This window comes from Synchiropus splendidus, chromosome 1, assembly GCF_027744825.2.
Source record: "Synchiropus splendidus isolate RoL2022-P1 chromosome 1, RoL_Sspl_1.0, whole genome shotgun sequence".
Taxonomy (NCBI): domain Eukaryota; kingdom Metazoa; phylum Chordata; class Actinopteri; order Syngnathiformes; family Callionymidae; genus Synchiropus; species Synchiropus splendidus.
In genome coordinates, this window is record NC_071334.1 from 43,263,099 (window position 1) to 43,283,824 (window position 20,726).

The 20,726-nt window shown below is 42.1% G+C and overlaps 1 protein-coding gene across 1 annotated transcript in view; it reads left to right on the top strand.

Annotated features, from left to right (window-relative positions):
• csgalnact1a (chondroitin sulfate N-acetylgalactosaminyltransferase 1a) overlaps positions 1–20,726 on the top strand; it is a 41,702-nt gene that overhangs the window by 13,202 nt on the left and 7,774 nt on the right. The window contains exons 2-4 of the mRNA XM_053872822.1: positions 4,994–6,155; positions 8,760–8,976; positions 12,107–12,208. Of these exons, the coding sequence (XP_053728797.1) occupies positions 5,384–6,155; positions 8,760–8,976; positions 12,107–12,208 (1,091 nt within the window). The 5' untranslated portion in view covers positions 4,994–5,383. The remainder of the gene's footprint in view (positions 1–4,993; positions 6,156–8,759; positions 8,977–12,106; positions 12,209–20,726) is intronic.

Genomic DNA, 20,726 nt, shown 5'->3' on the forward strand with positions numbered 1-20,726 from the left:
AGACATGCTCTGCAGTTGCTCCAGGACGCTCTGAACAGCTCTTTCAAGAGTTCCAATTCGCGAGGCCTGGGTGCCTAACGCCTTCTGCAGACCAACAACTACCACTGAGACCTGCTCAAGGCCAGATTGTTCTGTCATAATTGACGGCTGATGGACCCAAGTGCAGGCAGTGTTGGTCGGCAGAAGGCACGGGAGACGAGGTTAACTTACAATTTATTCGTTGGAACAAATAAATAAGTACAGACAGACAGACAACTAGAAAACTAAGGACGCCGGGAACCAAAACGCGGACCGGGAACAACACACAGGGAACGGGGTAAATCTGGAAAACAAGAGAGGCGGATTAGAATCAACGACCTACAATATAAATGGGAGAACAGAAAACACACACCCGGAGTTAAGCTCAACATGGTGGTGGCACTAAACTGAAAGCGCTCGGTGGCGGCGGCTAATCAGACTCACACACACACACGATGGGTAAACTGACGAAAACTAAAAGTGAGACTTAAATAACAAGCTCACAACGCGGTCTGAATTGGAGGATGGGAGCAAAGACAAAAAGCAGAGCGAGGAAGGATGAGGACAAACCAAGATACGGCTGAAATAGAGATCAAGCGCGCAAGGAGAATTTAGAAGAGACCAGGGAGGAAAGCGAACACACGGAAGTCTTGAAACAGTTTACCTTGACGAAGCGAGAAGCAACAATCTGGCAAACAGGGCTGACGTTCACAGGTTTATATACGAGGAGTCTGATGAGGAGATTAACGCCAGCTGTGTTGCCAGTGAAGCTGGAGATAAAGCAGGAACAGGAAACCGGGGGTAACAAAATAAAAGCACGAGAGAAATATACAAAAAGGAACAGACAAAGTGCAGACATGACACAGAGAATGTGATCGTTTCTCACTGCTTCTGAATAACAACCAGTTCTCCATGCCCATTCCACGGCATTACACCAACCGCAACATGACACATTGATTCCCAGATTTCGACGACTTTTTGTTGTTGACGTAATCGATGACATCAACTAATCATTGCAGCCCTTCTTGACTCTTCACTGACTTTAGTTGGTCAGTGTGTGACACTCCTCAAGGTGACTTTTATTATGCAGACCGAATGCTGCCTTGGAATTGTCATTGTTGCTTTAAACCTGAATCTCTGCTGAGCGCTGGTGAAATGCTGTAGTGCTGCCCAAATGCATCGTCCGACGAGAGCACAGCTCAGCATTCACCGCTGCCACATACTGATCCATTGATGGCTGCAGTCAAAGCAACTTCTGTGCGCACCACACAGAGATACTTTCAACGGATGCTTACAGTGAGTCAAGGCTGACACCGAACCTGCACACGGAAACACATCTTAATGTCTGTCAGTCAAACTTTGTTCACTGAATCATCTCTGTCTCCAAATAATGATTGAATGAACTTGGTTCATTCAAAATGACTGCAAATAAAGCTATTTTGTTTTCATTGTTGTGAAGCAAGTTTTTCGAAAGGCAGACCGAGATAATGAATAATGTTTGCCATTAGATTTTATTATTGTTGGCTTCATCAGGTTTTTTTGCCATCTGTTTTTGTCCCCTGCTGACTGCTGGCAGCACCGTTTCTGTCTGCTGCTGTGCTACCAAATTAAGCCATAGTTTTAATTCCTCATTGTTTTTGGAGGCTTAAAAACATAAACTCACTTGCCACCAGCCTGTAGCTGGATATTCAAAGCGTGAGTATTTAGTTATTCAGCTCATGTATCTCATTAAAAAACTAATGTGTACTTTCCACTTCAATCTGTCCTCAAAGTTTTCCTTTTTTTAACACTCTCTCAGTTTGCAGGCTGTGATGCAGATGGATTACGTTCAGAAGTGGGTGAAATGCTTTTTCCTCACACTCCATCCATTTATTATCTGGTTCATGCAGGAAGACTGTAGATCAGCCCCGCTCACTCCGCTCGGGACTACCAACACACGCTCCATCACCACGCCAGCCTCAGTTATAATCACACCTTCCGGCAATTAGAGGGTCCGCAATTAATCTAAATCCAAGAGGCACCAGCTGTCATTTGGTGGAGTTGAACCAAATCCTTTTTTTTCTGAGTTATGACGGTGCCATTAACCTTGTGTGCTTCTTGTAAACAACCCTTGAATACATTTTGAAAGAAATGGCTGCATGACATTCACCTCACTGATTCCTTTCCCAATGCATAGTGGGAAGATCATTTCTATATTTATTTTATATTATTTTATTTTATATAGCAGAATGAATGCATTATGTGATGTCCATGTGCTTTGGTGGAATTGCCAAGTGGGATTGGAAATGAGTTCTGGCTGGCCTCATTGTGAATGAGCTCAGGTATCAAGGGATCTTTTTTACAGTTGACAGTAGGATAGAGCTGAGAGTGACAGACTTGATTATTTTTCTGTCCGGTGAAGGAGCTGAGTTGAAAAGCATACATTCTGATTTTTCGCTCAATTGATGTCCCTTAGCTCACCTGTTCCTGCAACAGCGTGGGCGCAAGATAAGGCAGGTCTGAATTGCAACTGCTTTGTAAGGTTAGTCAACACATTGTCACTCCTAAGGCGTCACATAGTGACTGTGTCCTCATGTAGACTGCAGCTTCCAGTGAAGGAACCGAAGGCAACCTTTCTGGTGCATGTCGATGTATCAGATCTCAATTTTAACAAATGTTGCCTTGCATTGTATGACAAGAGTGGTTGGGGTTAGGACACGTGAGGACATCTTCATTGTTGTCATGTGGTACATGTGGCCATACCAACCAGTGCGCATCATGAGTGAAGCTCAAAAAGTGGCATGAAATTGAATTTCAAGAGCAAAACCTTAAGGAGTGCTAACACGTGACTTAACCCACCACTTTCTCACTGAATGCATCAACATGCAATTCAGACTGCTGACTTCGGCAATGGACTAGTGGACAATAGTCGACTCTTATATCTTGTAAAATGTGTTGGGTTACTGTTTTGGGAGGAGCTTACATTAGAGCCAGAGTCAACAAAAGCAGGACCCGATCTCTTGTGAACACGAGCAAAAACATTTTAGTTTCATGACTTAGATTGAGAGCCAGTTGTGTTTCCAAAGAGACCGATCCTAATCTGCGAAACCTCCTCCACTGCTTTTCCAGAATGACAACCATGAGCCATGGTCTTTCTACAGGGTCCTCAGAAGTCGCAGTCATAGTTTGAGCCTCTTTTGGATGACTGAGCTCACCTTATCTGTAGGGGGAAAAATGCCCCCTTGTAGGGATGCTCTTGTTCTCTGGGTACCTACCCTGTGATGATATGTGAAGTTAGTTATAAGATGGCGCAGCATGTAGGATTCTTTACAAATCTGTCTCTGGGTCACTGTCTCTTGCTTTATCAGCCTTACAGGTCCACACCACGGTCTCAGGCTAAGGGCCCATTTATGCTCAATATTACATATAGATCTATATAAGGATGAAACCTTCTGCTGTGATCTACGTTCATTTCCTCCGTATTTCTGCATGTTTCCACTAAGGGCCATGTTTGCATTGGAGTTTGTCATAAACGTTTGACTGTGCGCTGCCCCCCCGGTGGATATGTTGGTGAACCACAATGCCACCATAAAGAATGCATGGAAGTATATGAGCAGTGACGGTCATTTGAAAGGTGAAGGGAGCATAAATGGGCCTTAAGAAACTAGCCTTACCTTTTCTTACTCCAAAGAAAACATTTTTTTTGGTCACTAAATACTTAATTATTCTATTGTATGCCACCATGAGAAATAGATATATGAACAGTGTCGTCACTTACAGCAACTAAGATAAAATCAGATAAAAGCAAATGGCCCCGTTCTGTTCTTCTGACTTCACTATCATTATACAGGACTCAGGGTGAGAGTCTGATTCTGTATTTGTGCCGCGTTGCTTCTGCTATCTAAAAGAACCATGTCAACCCGGCTGACAGATTGATACACCCTTAAATGGCTTGACTCATCTTACTGTGATAAGGAACGTTGATATGTGGAAACTGAGTGCAGATGGTTGCGTCTGCAGTAGGAGATGCTGTGTGGCACTGTGCAGCAGGCTGATGAAACAGCAACTGAAACTTCTGTCTCATTGAGATTCCTCTTAATTCATCAACACGAATCTAGTCGCTTTTTTCATTCATCTGAAGGTTTGTGGGTCAGGTTTGGGTTGAATGAAAAGACTTCTTGTTTCTGCCAGTCCTGAACTTTGCCTCCCAGGTTTCACCCAATATGACAGTTGACGCAGTGATGCACAAAAACTACAAAAAAAGCTTTTGACTCTCCCCATTGTGTGTGTATTGTGTATTTATATAAGGTTTAGTCACCCATATCTTGGAAGGCATCTAGTCTGGAGGCCTATTGGAAAAAATATGCTCTGATAAATTTATGGTAAAATAAAAATCTAATCCTGCAAAAACACATTTATTCCCAAGTGAAAATAAAATGATAGTCTTTTTTTTTTTTAATGCACCCTATTGGCAAGCCCACAACCTCCCTCTCCTTACTGTATGAACGCCATTGTATGCTTCACTAGCTGTGCTACGTGTTGTGCCTAGTTTATGTCTTCCATCTGTTGTGATTTTTTTTTTACTTTCCCCAACTATGATCTTGCCCACTTGTGTGGAACTAAAACACTTATGTGATATGAGGATAGCCCAGATGGAGGTCTTCACTTAGGTTTTCAAAATGTAGCACACAGCACCCCCTTCATCACTGTATGGTACGTGTGTGGCTCCGAGAAGCCAGGAGGCTGAGATCACACCACACCTCCCGGCTCTGTCAGGCTCATGATTCCCATGAACGGCATTAAGTCTTGTACAGCTGTTTTCCTTTGCACTCAACTACTTCTGATTTTTTAAATTTATTTATTTGCTCTATGACTTGGGATGTATCTTATGTTGTTGTTTATAACTGATGTTTTAATGTAATAACTTGGATTCTTCTTCAGTAAAGAGTGTGTCGCTAATAAGTAAACTAATGATTCATGTTTTTTTTCTCCTCAGAACCGGGTCCACATTGTGAAGTAACCACAGATGACCGTAGAGTTGCGAGCTCATAGAATGTAGCGCTGCTTCTCCCTGCATCATCCAGCTGATTCAATTATTCCGGGAAACACTTTCCATCACACGAGTCAAGAGACAGGAAGAAGAAATTATGGACGCACTGAGTCACACATGATGTAACAAGTCTGGGATGGATGCTGAAAACACAGTGTGTACTTAGTTTAACTGGCAATGCCCATGTTTTCTCTGAAGAAGCTTATCGGGCGCCAGTAGAAACAACAGATGAAGTGACCTCACGCTGATAAGCAGCCGGTGATGGAACACAATCATAGACTTATCACAGCGGCTGTGTGTGAGGTCACATGAGTATTTGATTTGTGAGGCGTTTGGATGATTCTCTCTGCGATGTTACGACGTGGATTGCTCGCCTGGGTGTCACGGGTTGGCGGGGTGCTGGTGCTCCTCTGCTGCTCTTTGTCGCTCCTCTATGTTATGACCTGCAGCCCCCCACACTCGGACGACCCCCCTTTGAGTCACGTGCTGCCCCGTGCAAGTCCCAACCACGTCGTTGGTACAGGGCCAGGAGCCGGAGCTGTGGTCGGTAAAACTGCGGGAGCTGGCCCTTCACAGAGTAATGGTGTCCAGTCTTATCAGGCGCTGCTGCAGGAGCGAGAGGAGCAGCATCGACTTCACATTTCCTCTCTGAAGAAGCAGATTGCTCAGCTCAAAGAGGCTCTGCAAGAGCGTAGTCAACAGCTGAAAGGGGTGCAGGAGACTTTAAAGAGAGCTTCTGGAGGAACAGTGGAGGCTCATGAAGCTGGGCCTGCATCTGTTGTTGGACTTGGTGAAGCTCAAGGCGCTAAGAGCCAACAGAGTGACCTCCAGGAGTTCCTTGGAAGTCAGCTGTCGAAGGCAGAGGTGACCTCTGGATCCAGACTCCCCAGTGAATATGCAGTGGTTCCCTTTGAGAGCTTCACCCTGCAGCGAGTCTACCAGCTAGAAATGGGACTGACTCGCCACCCGGAGGAGAAGCCGGTACGCAAGGACAAAAGAGACGAGCTGGGGGAGGTCCTGGAGACCGCCCTGCACAACCTCAACACACCGTCATCCCAGCAAGACAGCCAAACCAGCAAAGTATACTCACCGTCCGACTTCATTGAAGGTAACAACAATTCCCAGCCCTTGTTGCCCTTGGAATGTGGAGAATATGTGTTTGTGTTTGCGAAGCATCCAGGATTTCCTTCTCCGTCTGATCACATCTACAGGAAATGAGCCCAGCTGCTCATCCTGCACCGGGGAGCATCGCTTTTAACAGGAGATGTGCGTGTGTGTGTTTGATTTTTGAAGGTCTACATGTTGGACGTGGGTGTGGAATGAGTGAATAATGGGCGAGCTCCTGTCTGTGTGTGGTCTGTAAGTAGTGAAAAGCGTACGTGAGTCTGAGGAAGTCTGTGTAGATTTGTCGCTGCAACAATTCCCAGTGAAAGAAGCATTTCTATTTTCTCTATTTCAGACTGAAAAGATGTGTTCATTTCATGAGTGTGACTCCCAGGACTTTATTCTGAATTCATTTAAGTGGAACTGCGATAAGAGAAACACTGTAATACTGGAACGTTGCAGACATGGTGTTCGTATCAAAGTTATATTGGTTTAAGGGATTCAAGGGGAATTAAAATGATACTAGGACGAGCAGAATACATTGGAAAAATAGAAACTTAAAAACTCTTAGACAACTGATAAGCACTCAAAAAGAAAATGTTGAGAGGAAATTCGTGACATTATTAGAGGAAATAAGCTCATGAGAAAAGTTTCCAGATAAATGCTAAGGGCAAAACTTAAATTGAAAACATGTCTTATCTGAAATATTTTCAAGGCGTTTAAGTTCCCTTTTACTTTATTTCATGGCCACACTTAAAAAAAATGGACGCTCCATGTTTCTGCATAATGACATCAGGAGCCAGTCAGATGTGTAAAAATCAAAACTCAAGGGCCAAATCCGGCCACCAAGTGATTTTCTGTGGTCCACGAGTAACATTCCCTGAAAACTAGAACAGCTCCAGAACTTGTGACATGTGGCGGTATTGTGTTCAAGCTAGCAGTTTTAGCAGAGATTACTACCATCAATGAACTTGGAGTGTTCATGCTGTGATACTGTGATAAAGCGAGACTGATATTTTGTCTTTTTCTGGTCAAGAATTTCGAATAATTTTGAGTAAATATTCACTTTAATTGGCCCGTGAAGTAGACTGTGTTTAAGGTTTTGATACACCTACCTTGCAGAGACACCTATTTTGGTAAATGTGTAAGTGTGATAAGTCTGCCTTTCATCCTTTTCAGACATTTTCATTCCGCACTCCACTTGACTTTACTTGAAGCTCTGTTACAGATTTGTTTACACACACAATGTTAGTGTATGAATGTATGCTGGGATGTAAAAGTCTGTTGAAATGGTTGAACTAGCCAAAATAACCTAGGAGACCTTTAAATACTCTGACTCCCAAGAGGGAGGCAAAAAGGGAAAGCACTCAGCTTCATTGTTCATTCAAGAAGCAGACAGATAGCACGAAAGTCAACCATTTTGGTCTGGATTTTTACCAAAAGAAGTCTCTTGGGATCACTGCATCCTCACACAGGAAGTCAGCTACTTTGGCAGGAAAACTTCAATTTGCTATCAGACGGTGAATCATGTCTGCCCCACATTGTGACGACAAAGCTCTTCTTTCTTCCATCAAAGAGTGTCTGGTCTTTGTCTATTGTCATGGATATATTTCTTCGTCTCATCACCGTCCTTGCACTCACTCCTGCTCACTGTGAGAGAAATGATCAAAATAAGAGCAGCATCATATACGATCATTTCTCTCTGAAGAAGTCGAACAACGCAAAAGAAGAAGAATTGCTCTGGTGTGAAGTGCGTTGTCAATCTCCCCTTTGGCCTCAAGTGACCTCAATCTCCCCTGTGTTTCATACACAATAAATCAGTCCGACAGGGATAAAAATAGTACTCTTGTGTCATTGTTTCTAAATATTCCTTCAGTTTGTATTTGGTGGAGGAGAATGCCATTTTAAAGAAGCTTTGATGAGCTGTGTCATTTATTCAGAAGTCACTGAGCAAACTATAGCTTAAGTTTTCATAGTACTCTTAGTACTTATCGTGGATAATAGTCGCCTGAACAGTTTGCTGGTCAAACACCAGCCACCACCTTTTTCTTTTCTTTTTTTTTTAAAATGAAGTTGATGGAAATTTCTTGTAATAAACAACACATGAATCAAAGTACTTAGTGGTTTTGACCATTACACAACACACTGTAACCCAGTGGTAAAATTCCGTTTCACAGATTTTAGAGCTTGAATAGTTCCCACCAAAACACCTCGCTATTATGTAAGTGTTAGTCTCAAATCTTATTATGTAATTACTTATGTTCCTGCTTTGTTTACCTCAAAAAGTTTTTAATCTGTGTTGGCTGTAATGTCACAGAGTTAATTTACGATTGAGTCTATATTTTTGTGTGTTTAAAATTAAATAGCCCGGAGCCACATCCGGCTCCTGTCCTGTGCCACAGTCATTACATATCTTATTCAATTCAGATATGTTTTTGTCCAATTATATTGAAAATGTAATATTTTTCATGGAAGTGATAAATAGATGTGTTCAGTGTGCCCTGGCACCTTAAGTGATCAGAGGCTTATGTAAGATTGATGTGTGTTGTAGGACCCTGACTCCCATCTACTTAACATTTCTCATAAATTCATCTGTCTACTGTTCCAGGTATCACTCGCACTGAGAAGGACAAAGGGACGGTGTATGATTTGACCTTCAAAGGGGAGGCCGCTAATGAGTTCCGTCGCCTTGTCCTCTTCCGTCCATTTGGACCCCTGATGAAGGTGAAGAACGAGCGGGTGGACACGGTCAACATCCTCGTCAACATCATCGTCCCACTGTCCAAACGCACCGACAAGTTCAAGCAGTTCATGCACAATTTCAGGTGAGTCTACTCCCACTTCCTTTCAGTAAAATGTGCTGCGTATGAATCCCACGTCTCCATTTCCTCATTGAATTATACCAATAACATGGAATGATAATATGACATTTATGAGGAACAAGAGAGACAAGAGGGTTACTACTGCTGCAGCAGTCATCTGGGAAATAGTACTAAGTAGTACTAATGGTATTAATAATTTCCAGATGATAGTGTGAAATATGAAGAAACAGATACTTTTCTGGAGCTGATCGTTTGATCAGGAAACTGTCCATGATCCATTGTTGACTTTCAGCCGAGTGTGTTGTTTTTGTGGCAGAGACGCTCTATGATGATGTCATCTCATGGCGCACTCTAGTCTTAAACGCAAAATAATGTTAAACAGGCATAAAGTCGCGTTTTGTTTTTGCATGTTTTCATTCGGGTAGAAACCTGACTAGTGAGATGCGACATGTGACATGCGCTTTTATTCACCATGACAGTACACAAGAAGCACGTGCTGGACCTGATTCATGGTCAATATGCCATGACAAAACATGGAAAAACAGGACACACAGCCGTAACCACGGGAGAAAATATAGTGCTTATAGTGTTGGATGCAGCAGCAGTCCAGGTGTCCATGGTCCCACGAAAGTGAATGTAATGTATATTGAATAGGCAGATAGACAGCATCTCCCACCGTTTTCATGTTGCAGCCTTTTGGAATAGAGATATCAGAGTTGAATGTTGAACTGAAAAAAAAGTCACTTGAAGGGTTAAATATTCTTTCCTACTCCTTTGTCGTGTGACTCATCAACTTGATCGTTTAAGGTGAAGATGTATTTATTACTACGGTCTAGTGAACATGTTTTGGAAAGCAATAAATGAATAATATCTCTATTTCTAGTCAGGCTTTTTGCATTCTTGTTGTGACTCGCTGTCAGTCTGAATCAGCAGATAGACTAAACGTGCTCGTCTCAGCTCTCCAGCTTGTCTGCATCAGTCGTGGGCTGTGATTTATTTCTGCCAGCGCTGTTGCTTATCACATCTTCTTTTACATGGTAAATCCTGCTTAGTAGCAGTGTTTCGACCCATTAAAATGCCCTCCTGGGCAGAGAAGCCGTGGTTGATATACAGCGCAGCAAGAAGCCTGCTCACTTGAAAGAGTCGCCGTGTTGCTGAGCAAACATTTTGAGCCTCATTCATATTAAAATTGCACGCTCAGATATGGGGTGTGTGACTGGGGACCGTGAGTTGTACAGTATCAGTCTTGTATTGAGCGCAGGAATAGGTGTTTACACCTTCACCTGGTGTTTGATATGACTGGCAAGTCTGTGGTCATACTAGCTAGACACTAAGGCAGCGTGTGCCACAGAAGAAGAACAAAGCAACTTCCTTGACTTGAGAGTCGTGTTGGCTCACTTCAAATCACATTTGTAAATCTGAAGTTAGCCCATCTCTGACCAACCCCGAAGGTCAGTTGAAATATTCTAGTCCATTTGGATTTACGACTCAGAAAGAGGCATATAATGTACAGTGAATTTCAGATATTTCATTGCTTTCTGATGATCTTTTCGCTGGCCTCTATCTATAGAACTTGTAGCACTTTGTCCACTGTGAAAGTATCTTAAAAGCAAATTAAAAAAAATAGACCAGGAGTCTCACACTGATCCACAAAGGGGCCTCAGTGGGTGCAGGATTTTGTTCCAACCAAACAAGCAGACAGGTGAACCAATCAGGTGCAGCTGACTCACAATCAACTCATGACAGTCTTCAGACACCTGATTGGTGAGAAGGTGACTGGTTGAAACAAAAACCTGCAGCCACTGTAGCCCTTTGAGGGCCGGTTTGAGGTGCTGAACTTGGGTTCATGGTTCAGGGTCATCAGACATGTTTGTGGCAGAGAGGCACAGATCACCTTTGATGCTTGAAGAATCTTTTCGCTGCTTTAAGATCATCTCTGAGATGAATGCAGTAGCTTATCTGCGTTCCCAATAAGGTCAGCGACTCTGCAGTTCTAACTTTTAAACCTAAACCCCTGAAATGTTGGCAGTTCAAAGGAACCATAAGTCTTTCTGGATATGGGTTTTATTATACATGTGTGCAAAGAATTCTCTCTGTTTGTCTCATTGTGACAGATGAGTTCTCTGGATGTCACAAATTTCACATTTTTTTTTTCCCTTTTTTTATTGCAGCGCCCCATTGCTGTCTTACCGATATCTGTTTCTCCGTAGTCTTATAGCCATATCCGAGTGAAAACCAAATTTGCCGGGGTCTTTGTTTGCGGCTCGTGTGTGGTCTGCCTCTGCCTGCTCTGGCGCTCTCCTGACCCAACACTCGGAAGTTAATTGGATCATCTAAAGAGCCTGCAGGCGTATGAGTGTGAATCTTTGCATGACAGCTCTGTGATTGAATAGGAACTTGTCCAGGTGCGACCCACATCCAGTCTGGGATGAATGTTTACCGCCAGTTTCTGGAGCAGCAGCGCCATCCATTATACATCTATTTCCCACGTGTGCGCTGTGTGATATTGTGTTGACGAAACAGTACGTGGCAGTTACATGTGTAGGAGGAATCAAACTCTTTCTTCACCTTCCTTATTTTTTTTCATCGAATCATGCAGTCATTGATTCCTGGGGTAGCACTGCTGTATAGTGGTTAGTACTGTTGTCCTGTGTCTGCTTGTGCACTGTACACTCGGGTTTCTTCCCACTAATTGATAACCCTAAACCCATCAATGTTTTTAGGACAGAATTAGAATTATGGATATATTATATGCTTCAATTACATTGTCTTTCAGTGATGATGTAGTGCTCAGGTTCTTGTTCTCGTCGTGATCAGTAAAGCTAAAAAGAGAGGCACTTTGCTTGTCCAGAGGTCTCCTGAAGCAACAAGGACTGTTCTGCGGTCTGTGAAGGAGACTTGACTTTCAAAAAAAACAACTTAACTGTCAAGTGTGTTTTTTTCAAATAGAGATGTGGAAACATGGACGGAGAAAGCTTAAATAGGAAATATTGAAAGAGGAAATGACTTAACCAAACTGCTGCTGAGAATGCTCCCTTTGTTGCAATGGAAGTTGTCGGTCTGAAATTGAATTCACAAAACAGTCCTTGAATTTACTTCAATGACGAGTACTTTTCTGCCTGTGAACCTGCAGGGAAGTCTGCGTCCGTCAAGACGGCCGGGTCCATCTGACCGTGGTGTATTTCGGGAAAGAGCAGATGAGTGAAGTCCGCGGGATTCTGGAGAACACATCCAGGTAGGTTGGAACTGCAATTGGAATCGCAAATGTGGAAAGCAGAATGCAAAGAAAAGCTGTTTTCCTTCTCCCCTGTTTCCACAATACATCACCTCCAGCTCACTAAGAGCTCTCATCTAATAAATAATGGACAAGTGCCACCTAAGCTTCAGAGCTCAATTTTTCCACCGTCTTTACTGGCAGATGTGGATAAAATACTTCAATCACTCCTGATGCATACTTCACTCTCACACAGACCTTGACACCCACAGTCCCAGAAGACGGTCACCGTTAGCATATCTGAGCCAGAGCTACTGTTTTAAAGCCTCAATGGCCTTTAGTGAGTTGCTATGGTGACGCATGTCAATCCCTGAGGGTTTTTGTGTGGCTCTGAATCAGCCTGACTATCTCCTGAGTTACACAGCGTCTTTTTGTCTCTCTGCGTCTGCTGTTGTCACCGCTGGCAGAAAGAGAAAGCCTTGAACTATACAGAGTTTTGTCTTAAGCATCAGCAGTGTGGGTTTGGATGCAAGAAACCAGATGACCTTAGACAAATATATCAATATCATAGCTTCAGGGATTTTATTTTTTTCTAAGATCGGGATGTTTTTTCTGAAGTTGAGAAGCACTTTTGTCTTCACTTTTGCTAAGTCTGTGTATGCACACTGACTCTCATCTGTTGCGTCATTTTTAATGACAATAATTGTGTGTGATGTAAACACAGTTACCTTTGAACCATCCACCATTGAATCTCAGCCCGCGCTTTGTGAAGTCTTCTGACCAAAGACTTGGAAATTTGTGTTCATGCTTGAAAAATCCCAGGATGCAATCTGATAAATTGATAGTTGGGGATTTTAAGAAGCACAGACCAACCTTATGGGGACTCAACCTTTTAGTTTCACAATATAAATGCTCTTTGTCTTGTCATTTGTTTCCCTGGCAGAATTTACATTTTTCAATATACCACACATTAATGAAAGTAAGAGCACTGATGTCTTCATTTAGTTTGTCTCTGAGAAAAAGGACTTTTTTTCTAGTCAGAGAGTGCAGACTGCCGCTCGGCCCATTATTTTGCGAATAAGAGTTGTCTGTTTTCAGGCTGCAGCTCACCTCCACAAAGAGACAATAGGATCATCTGAGATCATCACCAAATTTTAATCATATGAATGTACCGAGATCTGTGGGTCTTTTTTTGTTTTTAGTTATTTTGCTCGTTCCCTGCTGGCCCTCGATCGACATCTGAAGACTGCCAATCCTTTCCATGATGATGATTTTAGTTTTAAAATTAAATTTTAGTTTCACAATTTTCCCTAGACCTGCAGTCACATCAAATCGAGATATCTGGTATGAATATCGACATGAAATTGTATCCTTGTCGACCATTAGTGATATGGGTTTGCATGTTTAATGGAAGCCATTTGGCTTGCAATAAAGGGCTGTTGTACTTTAATACAACAATTTAATGAATCTATATTTGGACTAGCAGTTTTCCAATATATATTATGTGCTCTCTGGTGGATTAATATAGTCGTGGTTACTTGCATGCCAGTCTAAATCCATTCAAATTGAGACCAAAATTATAAGAAATATTGATCCAAAGTGATCTGTGAATGTGATTAAGATCTGTTAACATGGCTCTCAATCCTGTATTTAACAGATGGCAGAGCATTATCTGATGCTTAAGGTCAGATGAATTATATCTCCCGCTGCCCATAATTTATTCTGTCTGAAAAGGTTTCGAGTGTAAATCACAAGAGCAGTATCAATCGTCCGCAAAACACTCCACCAGCCGTCACTGAATGATTGCTTTCCTTTCAAATCCCCGCTGGAAGAGTGGAAGTGTTTGGAGATTGCTTTAAGTTCACCAGCCATGAAAAACTATACACAAAGATATGAAGGACAGTTGGACACAAATTAAAGATTGGACTGTGAAAGGAACAAAGAGATGAGATGAGAATTCTCTCTTTTTCGTCCTTCTTATTTTCGCCAATTTGGGCGAGGCTCTTCAACCAGCTTTGTCCTGGCATTTTAGTCAGTTCACAGGCGGGTCGAGTTCTCTCTGAAGAGCCTGCCTCTCACTGCTTTGATGGTGCAGCTGCATAATTTGGAAGATGAGAGCAGAGTGGGGATATAATTGGACAGAATTGCATTCAATCTTTGCAGTTTGAATTTCCCACGTATGGAATACAAATTGTTTTGCTTTCATCAGTTTCACTGTCTTGCATATGATGATACATTTTGTAATCCCAGAATTGTTTTTCAAATTCTCTGGTGTTGGTTTGTTCAATATACACGACATTGTTGTTTAGCAGAAATTATGACTAAATATTTGTTTTCACATTTTCACGATGAAAACAAACCTTTTGAGTTAAGTGAATAAATGTGCACTTAAAATGTTCAAAAAAAAATATGACAAAAAGAACAAAAAAGAAAATAATCCCAATTTTATACCAATTTTTCACTACATTTCATTTATACAATTATGTCTTTAATAGGGATGCTCAGATCGATCGTGATCAGCTGATTTGGACATGATCGGTGAACGCATATCACTACCTGTCACTGCCGATCACAACAACTCTGAAAAAGCCCCGCTGGTTGTGACGCGTCCGCTCCTCCCTACTCGCTGCTCCCTCAGCAGCAGTCATGGAAAGTTTGCATCCTGCAGCACATGCACAGGATGAATGCTGTGCAGGGAGGCGCCTTCAAATTAAACACGCCATTTAAAGCTCCAGCACTTGACGGGGCACGGAGAGTTTTCTGGGCTCATGAAAGTGAGAGCGCTGGCTCCTCGGCAGCAGCATGTCTGCTGTGGATCTTCTTTCAATCTGTCATGTCAAGTTTGCATCCTGCAGCACATGCACAGGAAAATGTTGCGCAGGGAAGCGCCTTCAAATGAAACACGCCATTTAAAGCTCCAGCACTTGACGGAGCAGAGAGTTTTCTGGGCTCATCAAAGTGAAACCGCTGGTTCCTCAGCAGCAAGATATTTGCGCAGCTGATGCTTAGCAACACCCGCCAGTCTGAGCGTGACATTCGGAATGATAAGAAATAATTATTAATTTCACCGAGCTAGATGAGCAGCCTTTCTCAGGTGGCGAAGACGGAAACGGAAACTTGTTATGAAGTCAGATGCAGCGTTTGTTAGCCACCTGAATCTGACACTTTTGAAAACATCCGGTGTGGAAACTTTCATGAATGCAGTGCGCTCTGTCTTGGAGTCCCGCTACAGTATGTCAATATTTCATAGCACAGTCTCTCGAGATTCACCTGCGGTGCCTCCCGTCCAATTAAATGTTTTTCAGTTGTCCTTTTGACAGAAAAATTGCAGCATTCAGCGAAGTTTTTCTATTTTTGCCACCTCAAAGAGGTACATAAAAACGTGTCAGAATTAAAGTGATTTAAAGTTAATTTTTCCACATCACATTCCAACATTAATTGTCAATCCATGTGATCGGTATCGGTGATCGGTGGTGATCGACAGTCTGGCTGATCAGCATCGGTGACTGGCACCAAAAATCCTAATCGGAGCGTCCCTACTCTTCAATACTGTACAATGTCAAAAGATTAAAAATAATGATTTGATCTCATCCCACTGATTTACAAACCACCCCTCAATGTATACATGTTCTGGCTTTTAGAAACCGTTTAGATAAGTGACATCATAGACAGCTGATGACGTCACTCAAACCCTTGCTGCAGTCAAGGACTCGGACCATTCTGTTAGTTGTTTTCTTTTATTCACCGGTAATGTAAAGTGAAGAGAGATTTTCAACTGTATGGCATTCTGAGGTTTAATTTACCTGCCGGTATCGTCATAGGAAGATAAAAACATGACACCACATCATAGAGATTGTACAGTTGTTTACCTCGCTTTAGCTTTGCAAGGTAAAACTTAAGGATTTTACATGTTGTAAACAGAGGCAACCGTGTGTGTGCTGTCTTTCTCCAGTTTCTCTGATGTTTTTGGCATTACTCAATCATTTTAAACATATCTCCTCATACTTGGCATGAGTTTGTCCACTGGATTTTTGATGTCAAGACTTGTGTTTTAGTCTGGCTGCCCTGTTTACTTCCACTTTAACTTTGTTCCAAAGCAATCTGGTTTTCAGTTGAATAATGTGTGAGCCACCTCTGCAGCAGAAACAATGGGTCATTTGAAGACAGCTGGAAACCTTTATGGTTTGGCATACAAATATATTTCATGTTACCACAATGGTACCAAAGATGACCAAACTTCTCCACTTCCCTGAAACTAATTGGAGTGAAAAAAAAGTGTAAGCGGTTCCCTAAAAGCCATGCATAGTAATTCTTATCAAAAATCTAATTTGAAGTCAACAGGTTTGTTTTGTAGTGACTTGGTTCTGATTCAGTCTCATTGTCCTTTCAAGAGTCTAAACTTGTCATCAACCTCAATGCAAAATGAAATTATAAAAAACAAACTTTTGACTTAGTATTCATTCCCCTACCTCAGTTTATCTTAGACTCTCACTGTTCTCCAAAATTCAGCCAAATATCATGTAGCAGTGTAGGACAGCTAGCAATTTAATTTTGTTATTTATTTAAATAGTATTTTAAATAAATATATAAAGTCCATGTTTTGGAAGTAAATTTTCTTCTTTTTTTTTAATCCATTTTTTGTCCTTTTTTCCTTTTGTCCTTTTATTTCTTAGTCAAAACAAATTAGAAAAACAAGCATTTATGCTGTTTGCCCATTTCCAAACCATAGTTTTTCAATTATTTTCTAAAATAAGTCAACTTAATGTTTGTCCAATAACTATCTCTTTGTCTCTAACCAGTCAGTCCAACATAGCAATGCATTACTGTAGCGCAGCAATTAGAGCCAATGCTTAAAGGCCCATTTATGCTCAATGTTACATACAGATGGAGTATTCTGTCAGTGCTCTGCGATCATTTCGTCCATATTTCTGCACCTGCACCACAAAGCTTGCGGATACAGACCAAACGGAGCAGTACCACCGGAAACCGTGGGGGGCAGTGTTGCTGTTGCTACCCGACATGTAGGAATGCATAGCAATGGCGGAAATTCTCCGTCCTCCAGTTGCGATATACTGGCCGCCGCCTCCTTCAACACTGCCTCTGTTTCCTCTTTTGTGCAAAAGGTACATTATCAACACTTCTTCTACAGTCGCCATGTTGGCTTCTGAGTTTGTCGTTGTCATAAACTTTTGACTCTGGGCTGCTCTCCCTGGTGGACATATTGGTGAACACCAATACCATCGCAAAGAACGCATGGAAGTATTTGATCGTGATGGTTACGTTGTTTGAAACGGAGGGGACAATTCTGTACGGAAAGGGAGCATAAATGGGCCTTCAAACCCCGTGGTCACTGTATCAAGTCCGGAAAACGTCACCATGACGCCCTCATCATGATGATGTTTGGTTTTGAAGTTATTGCTTTAAGGCTCTCTCCTGTCTGAAATCTGGTTATTAACCCGCCCTCTTCCTTAACAGGTCGAGCCGTGCAGGAGAAAGGTGTCGTCACTGGTTCAGATCAGTTCAACGATTGATGTGCACAGTGCACACACAGTGCAGCAAGTGAAAAGTATCTTCCACAGCAATTTGACTGTCATCATTGGATGATGCTCTTCGTCTCTTCTTTCGGAGGGTTCGACCACCCCCTCATAACTGTCGCGATATTTAATGCGGACCTTAAGGAAATTGAATTTCCCAACCTCGAGGCCCTCAGAGCTATATTTTGCTGCCTCCCACTGAACAACCAACTGAAGTTTTTTGAAGCTTGCCTTCTTGCTCAGTCACATGCCATGCATGCCCTTGGCCTTAGTTTCATTTTCAGCATTTGTGAGCTCAGGCTGTGGCTTTTATTGTTAGCTAAGACAACTAAACAATTTGGGACGTGTGGTTGGTCATGTTTGAATCTGTTTTCTGAATCGATTTCCAGATGGTGGTGTCAGTGTGAAGAAGAAAAAAAATAAATTTAGCTGAGTAAAATATATGTATATTAGGCCTAAACGAATGCATTTAGTTTCTTAGAAACTCGTGGAGCTTGAAGCGAAGCCTGAATGTGGCTGTGAGTAATCAGCGGCTCGCAGCCAAGCTCCAGTAAGTCGTCTGATTTAGTCGCGCTCAAGCAAATAGGTACAAATACAGCACAGATTCACAGTAAAAATAGAAATCCAGGGAGAAAATGAGGTCTCTCCTTCTTGTCTTGAGCAGAACCAACGGGATCGGGCCCACTCCTGCTCAAGTAGAACCCTCACAGATTCAATCACAGTCTTTCATTCCGTCAGTAAACAAGGTGGCTGTTTGGAACCATTATAAAAGGGACTGTGGGAATCTCGAGGACAGCTATAAAAGCGGTTTTCTATGTGCAGCCATTTTCATTTTTGAGGCAGTGGCTACTCTGTGCTCACAATCCTAAAATAGTGTAACATAAATGATAATAATAATAATAATAAATCTTCATGTATGGAACACCTGTTCGACGCGAAGGGTCACTAAGTGCTTTACATTAAAACAGGATTAAGATCAGTACAGGACAGAAAAGAATCAGACATGGTCAACTGAAAGACAAACAAAAGCAAATCCAGTACATAGACAACATCACATAAAAGCCAGTTTCGTAAAAATGTGTTTTTAGAAGAGATTTAAGAGAAAGCAGAGACTGATGAGACTGACACAAACGTCTGTGAGAGATATTTACACCTGATAGCGCCTGCACTCTCCCACACACTCCACTTATCCCACTGAATAATAGATCAACTCATGGTTTGACTCTGGTTTTTAGCTGCATTACTTTTAAAGCTTTTAACACAGTTTGCAGAGCAGCTGCTGGGATTTTTCAATGTGCCATTATTGGACGATTTCTTCTTGTCTCAACAGTTAAAAATGCAGGAGGCAGCAAGGCTACTAGCCTGATGAAGTTTTGGGATGGTCATGTGCAGTGGTATACTACAGAGAAGTATTCTTCTATTGACTTCTTGAGGTGGCTTCAACAGTGACCAAAAACTTCTGCTGCCTCCATCCACCAAACTTGACTTCAAATGGTTTCTCTTTCCCAAGTCTGTGATGAAAATTCTTGGAGGTTAAGGATGGTGTTTATTACTTATTTATTACTTTGGTCATGGGATATTTCATTTGCGTAAATTAAGGCAAGGCTTATTGCTTCACTGGAGTTAAAACAAGCAAAGCATATTGTGACAGAAGCTTCCATTGATATAACCTGAGACAAGCTGAGTCTTTGTGCTCCGTCTCTGCCATCTGTGGACAGTTTACTGCCAGCAGGAGGGCCGGCTCAACTCTCCTGGGACTCTGTGTAGACAGATTGACTCTGTTTGGATTCATAAACTTCCTAGAATCAAGCATCTTGTTAGCCGACAGCCCAATGACTGAGTTGCTTTGAATATTTAGGTTGATTCTACAAATCTGATGGAATACATTTTCAGTATTTGGCTGCATTTCTACTCGCAATATTATTATTTTTATCAAGTAATTTTTATTGTATAACAGACACATCTTGTCCCTCAGCTGTTCTTTCAGTTTACCTTTTCCATGTGTCATTTCACCTTTCATTCCTGCGATGTGGAGTTGTGTGAAAGTACCCCTTCTACTCTGGGTGTCGTGTGTGTATGTATGTGTGTGTGTATGATAAAAGCATTAGTCACAAGCTGTGAACGGATACGGCTTAAAAACAGCTGCTCTCATCTGGAATCAGCTGTTGACTCTCACCTCATCCTGCGTGAACTTCAAACAGGCGGGTTTTGTTTCAGCTAGAAGTTGTTCAAGGTCAGCTACTTCCAGAGGATTATGTTGTGTTTCTGATATAGAGGGAAGGTTTTGTGCAATAGATTGTAAATGTATTTCATCGGTTCTTTGGCATCTCTGTTGATCAATGGGCCCTGCTCCAATAAAAAATAACTATGGTGGTACATTTATCTTATAGGGAAACAGACTTATTATTTAATTCCTCAATTCTTGAATGTGTTGTTAGGACACTCTCATTGTGAAAAGAAGACCTGAGCATACACAGTCCAAGACAAAGACTTTGAGAGGTATCATCTATTGCTAGATGAAGTATTCGGAACATTGTTCAACTGGTGTCACATCCTAATATCCTCTCCGTGTGAATACAAAAAAAAAAAAAGAAAAAACCAAACAGCTGTGTGGTGTGACAGCTGTGCAGCCTCCTGAAAGTATGTGGAGTTCCGATGTTACTGGGCCTTAAAGTGTAACTTCTCAATCTTCTTTTGTCTTGGAACAGTACTTCCTTAGCAGCACTTTCAGAGTCACTTCTTGTTGCACCATGAACCGTGGCCAATAGCCCCCAAACTTGATAAAGTCGGGGTGGAGAGAAGGAAATCTAAAGAGCAAAAAAATGAATAAATAGCATGCATACATCGTCAATTAACCAGCGCTTAGTCCTGCTCAGAGTTGGGGGGAAAAGCTGGAGCCTATCCCAGCAGTCATGGGGCAAGAGGCGGGAATACCCAGAGTACCCAGAGAACCCACAGGGAGAACATGCAAACTCCATGCAGAAAGGTGGTCCGGTGGGATCAAA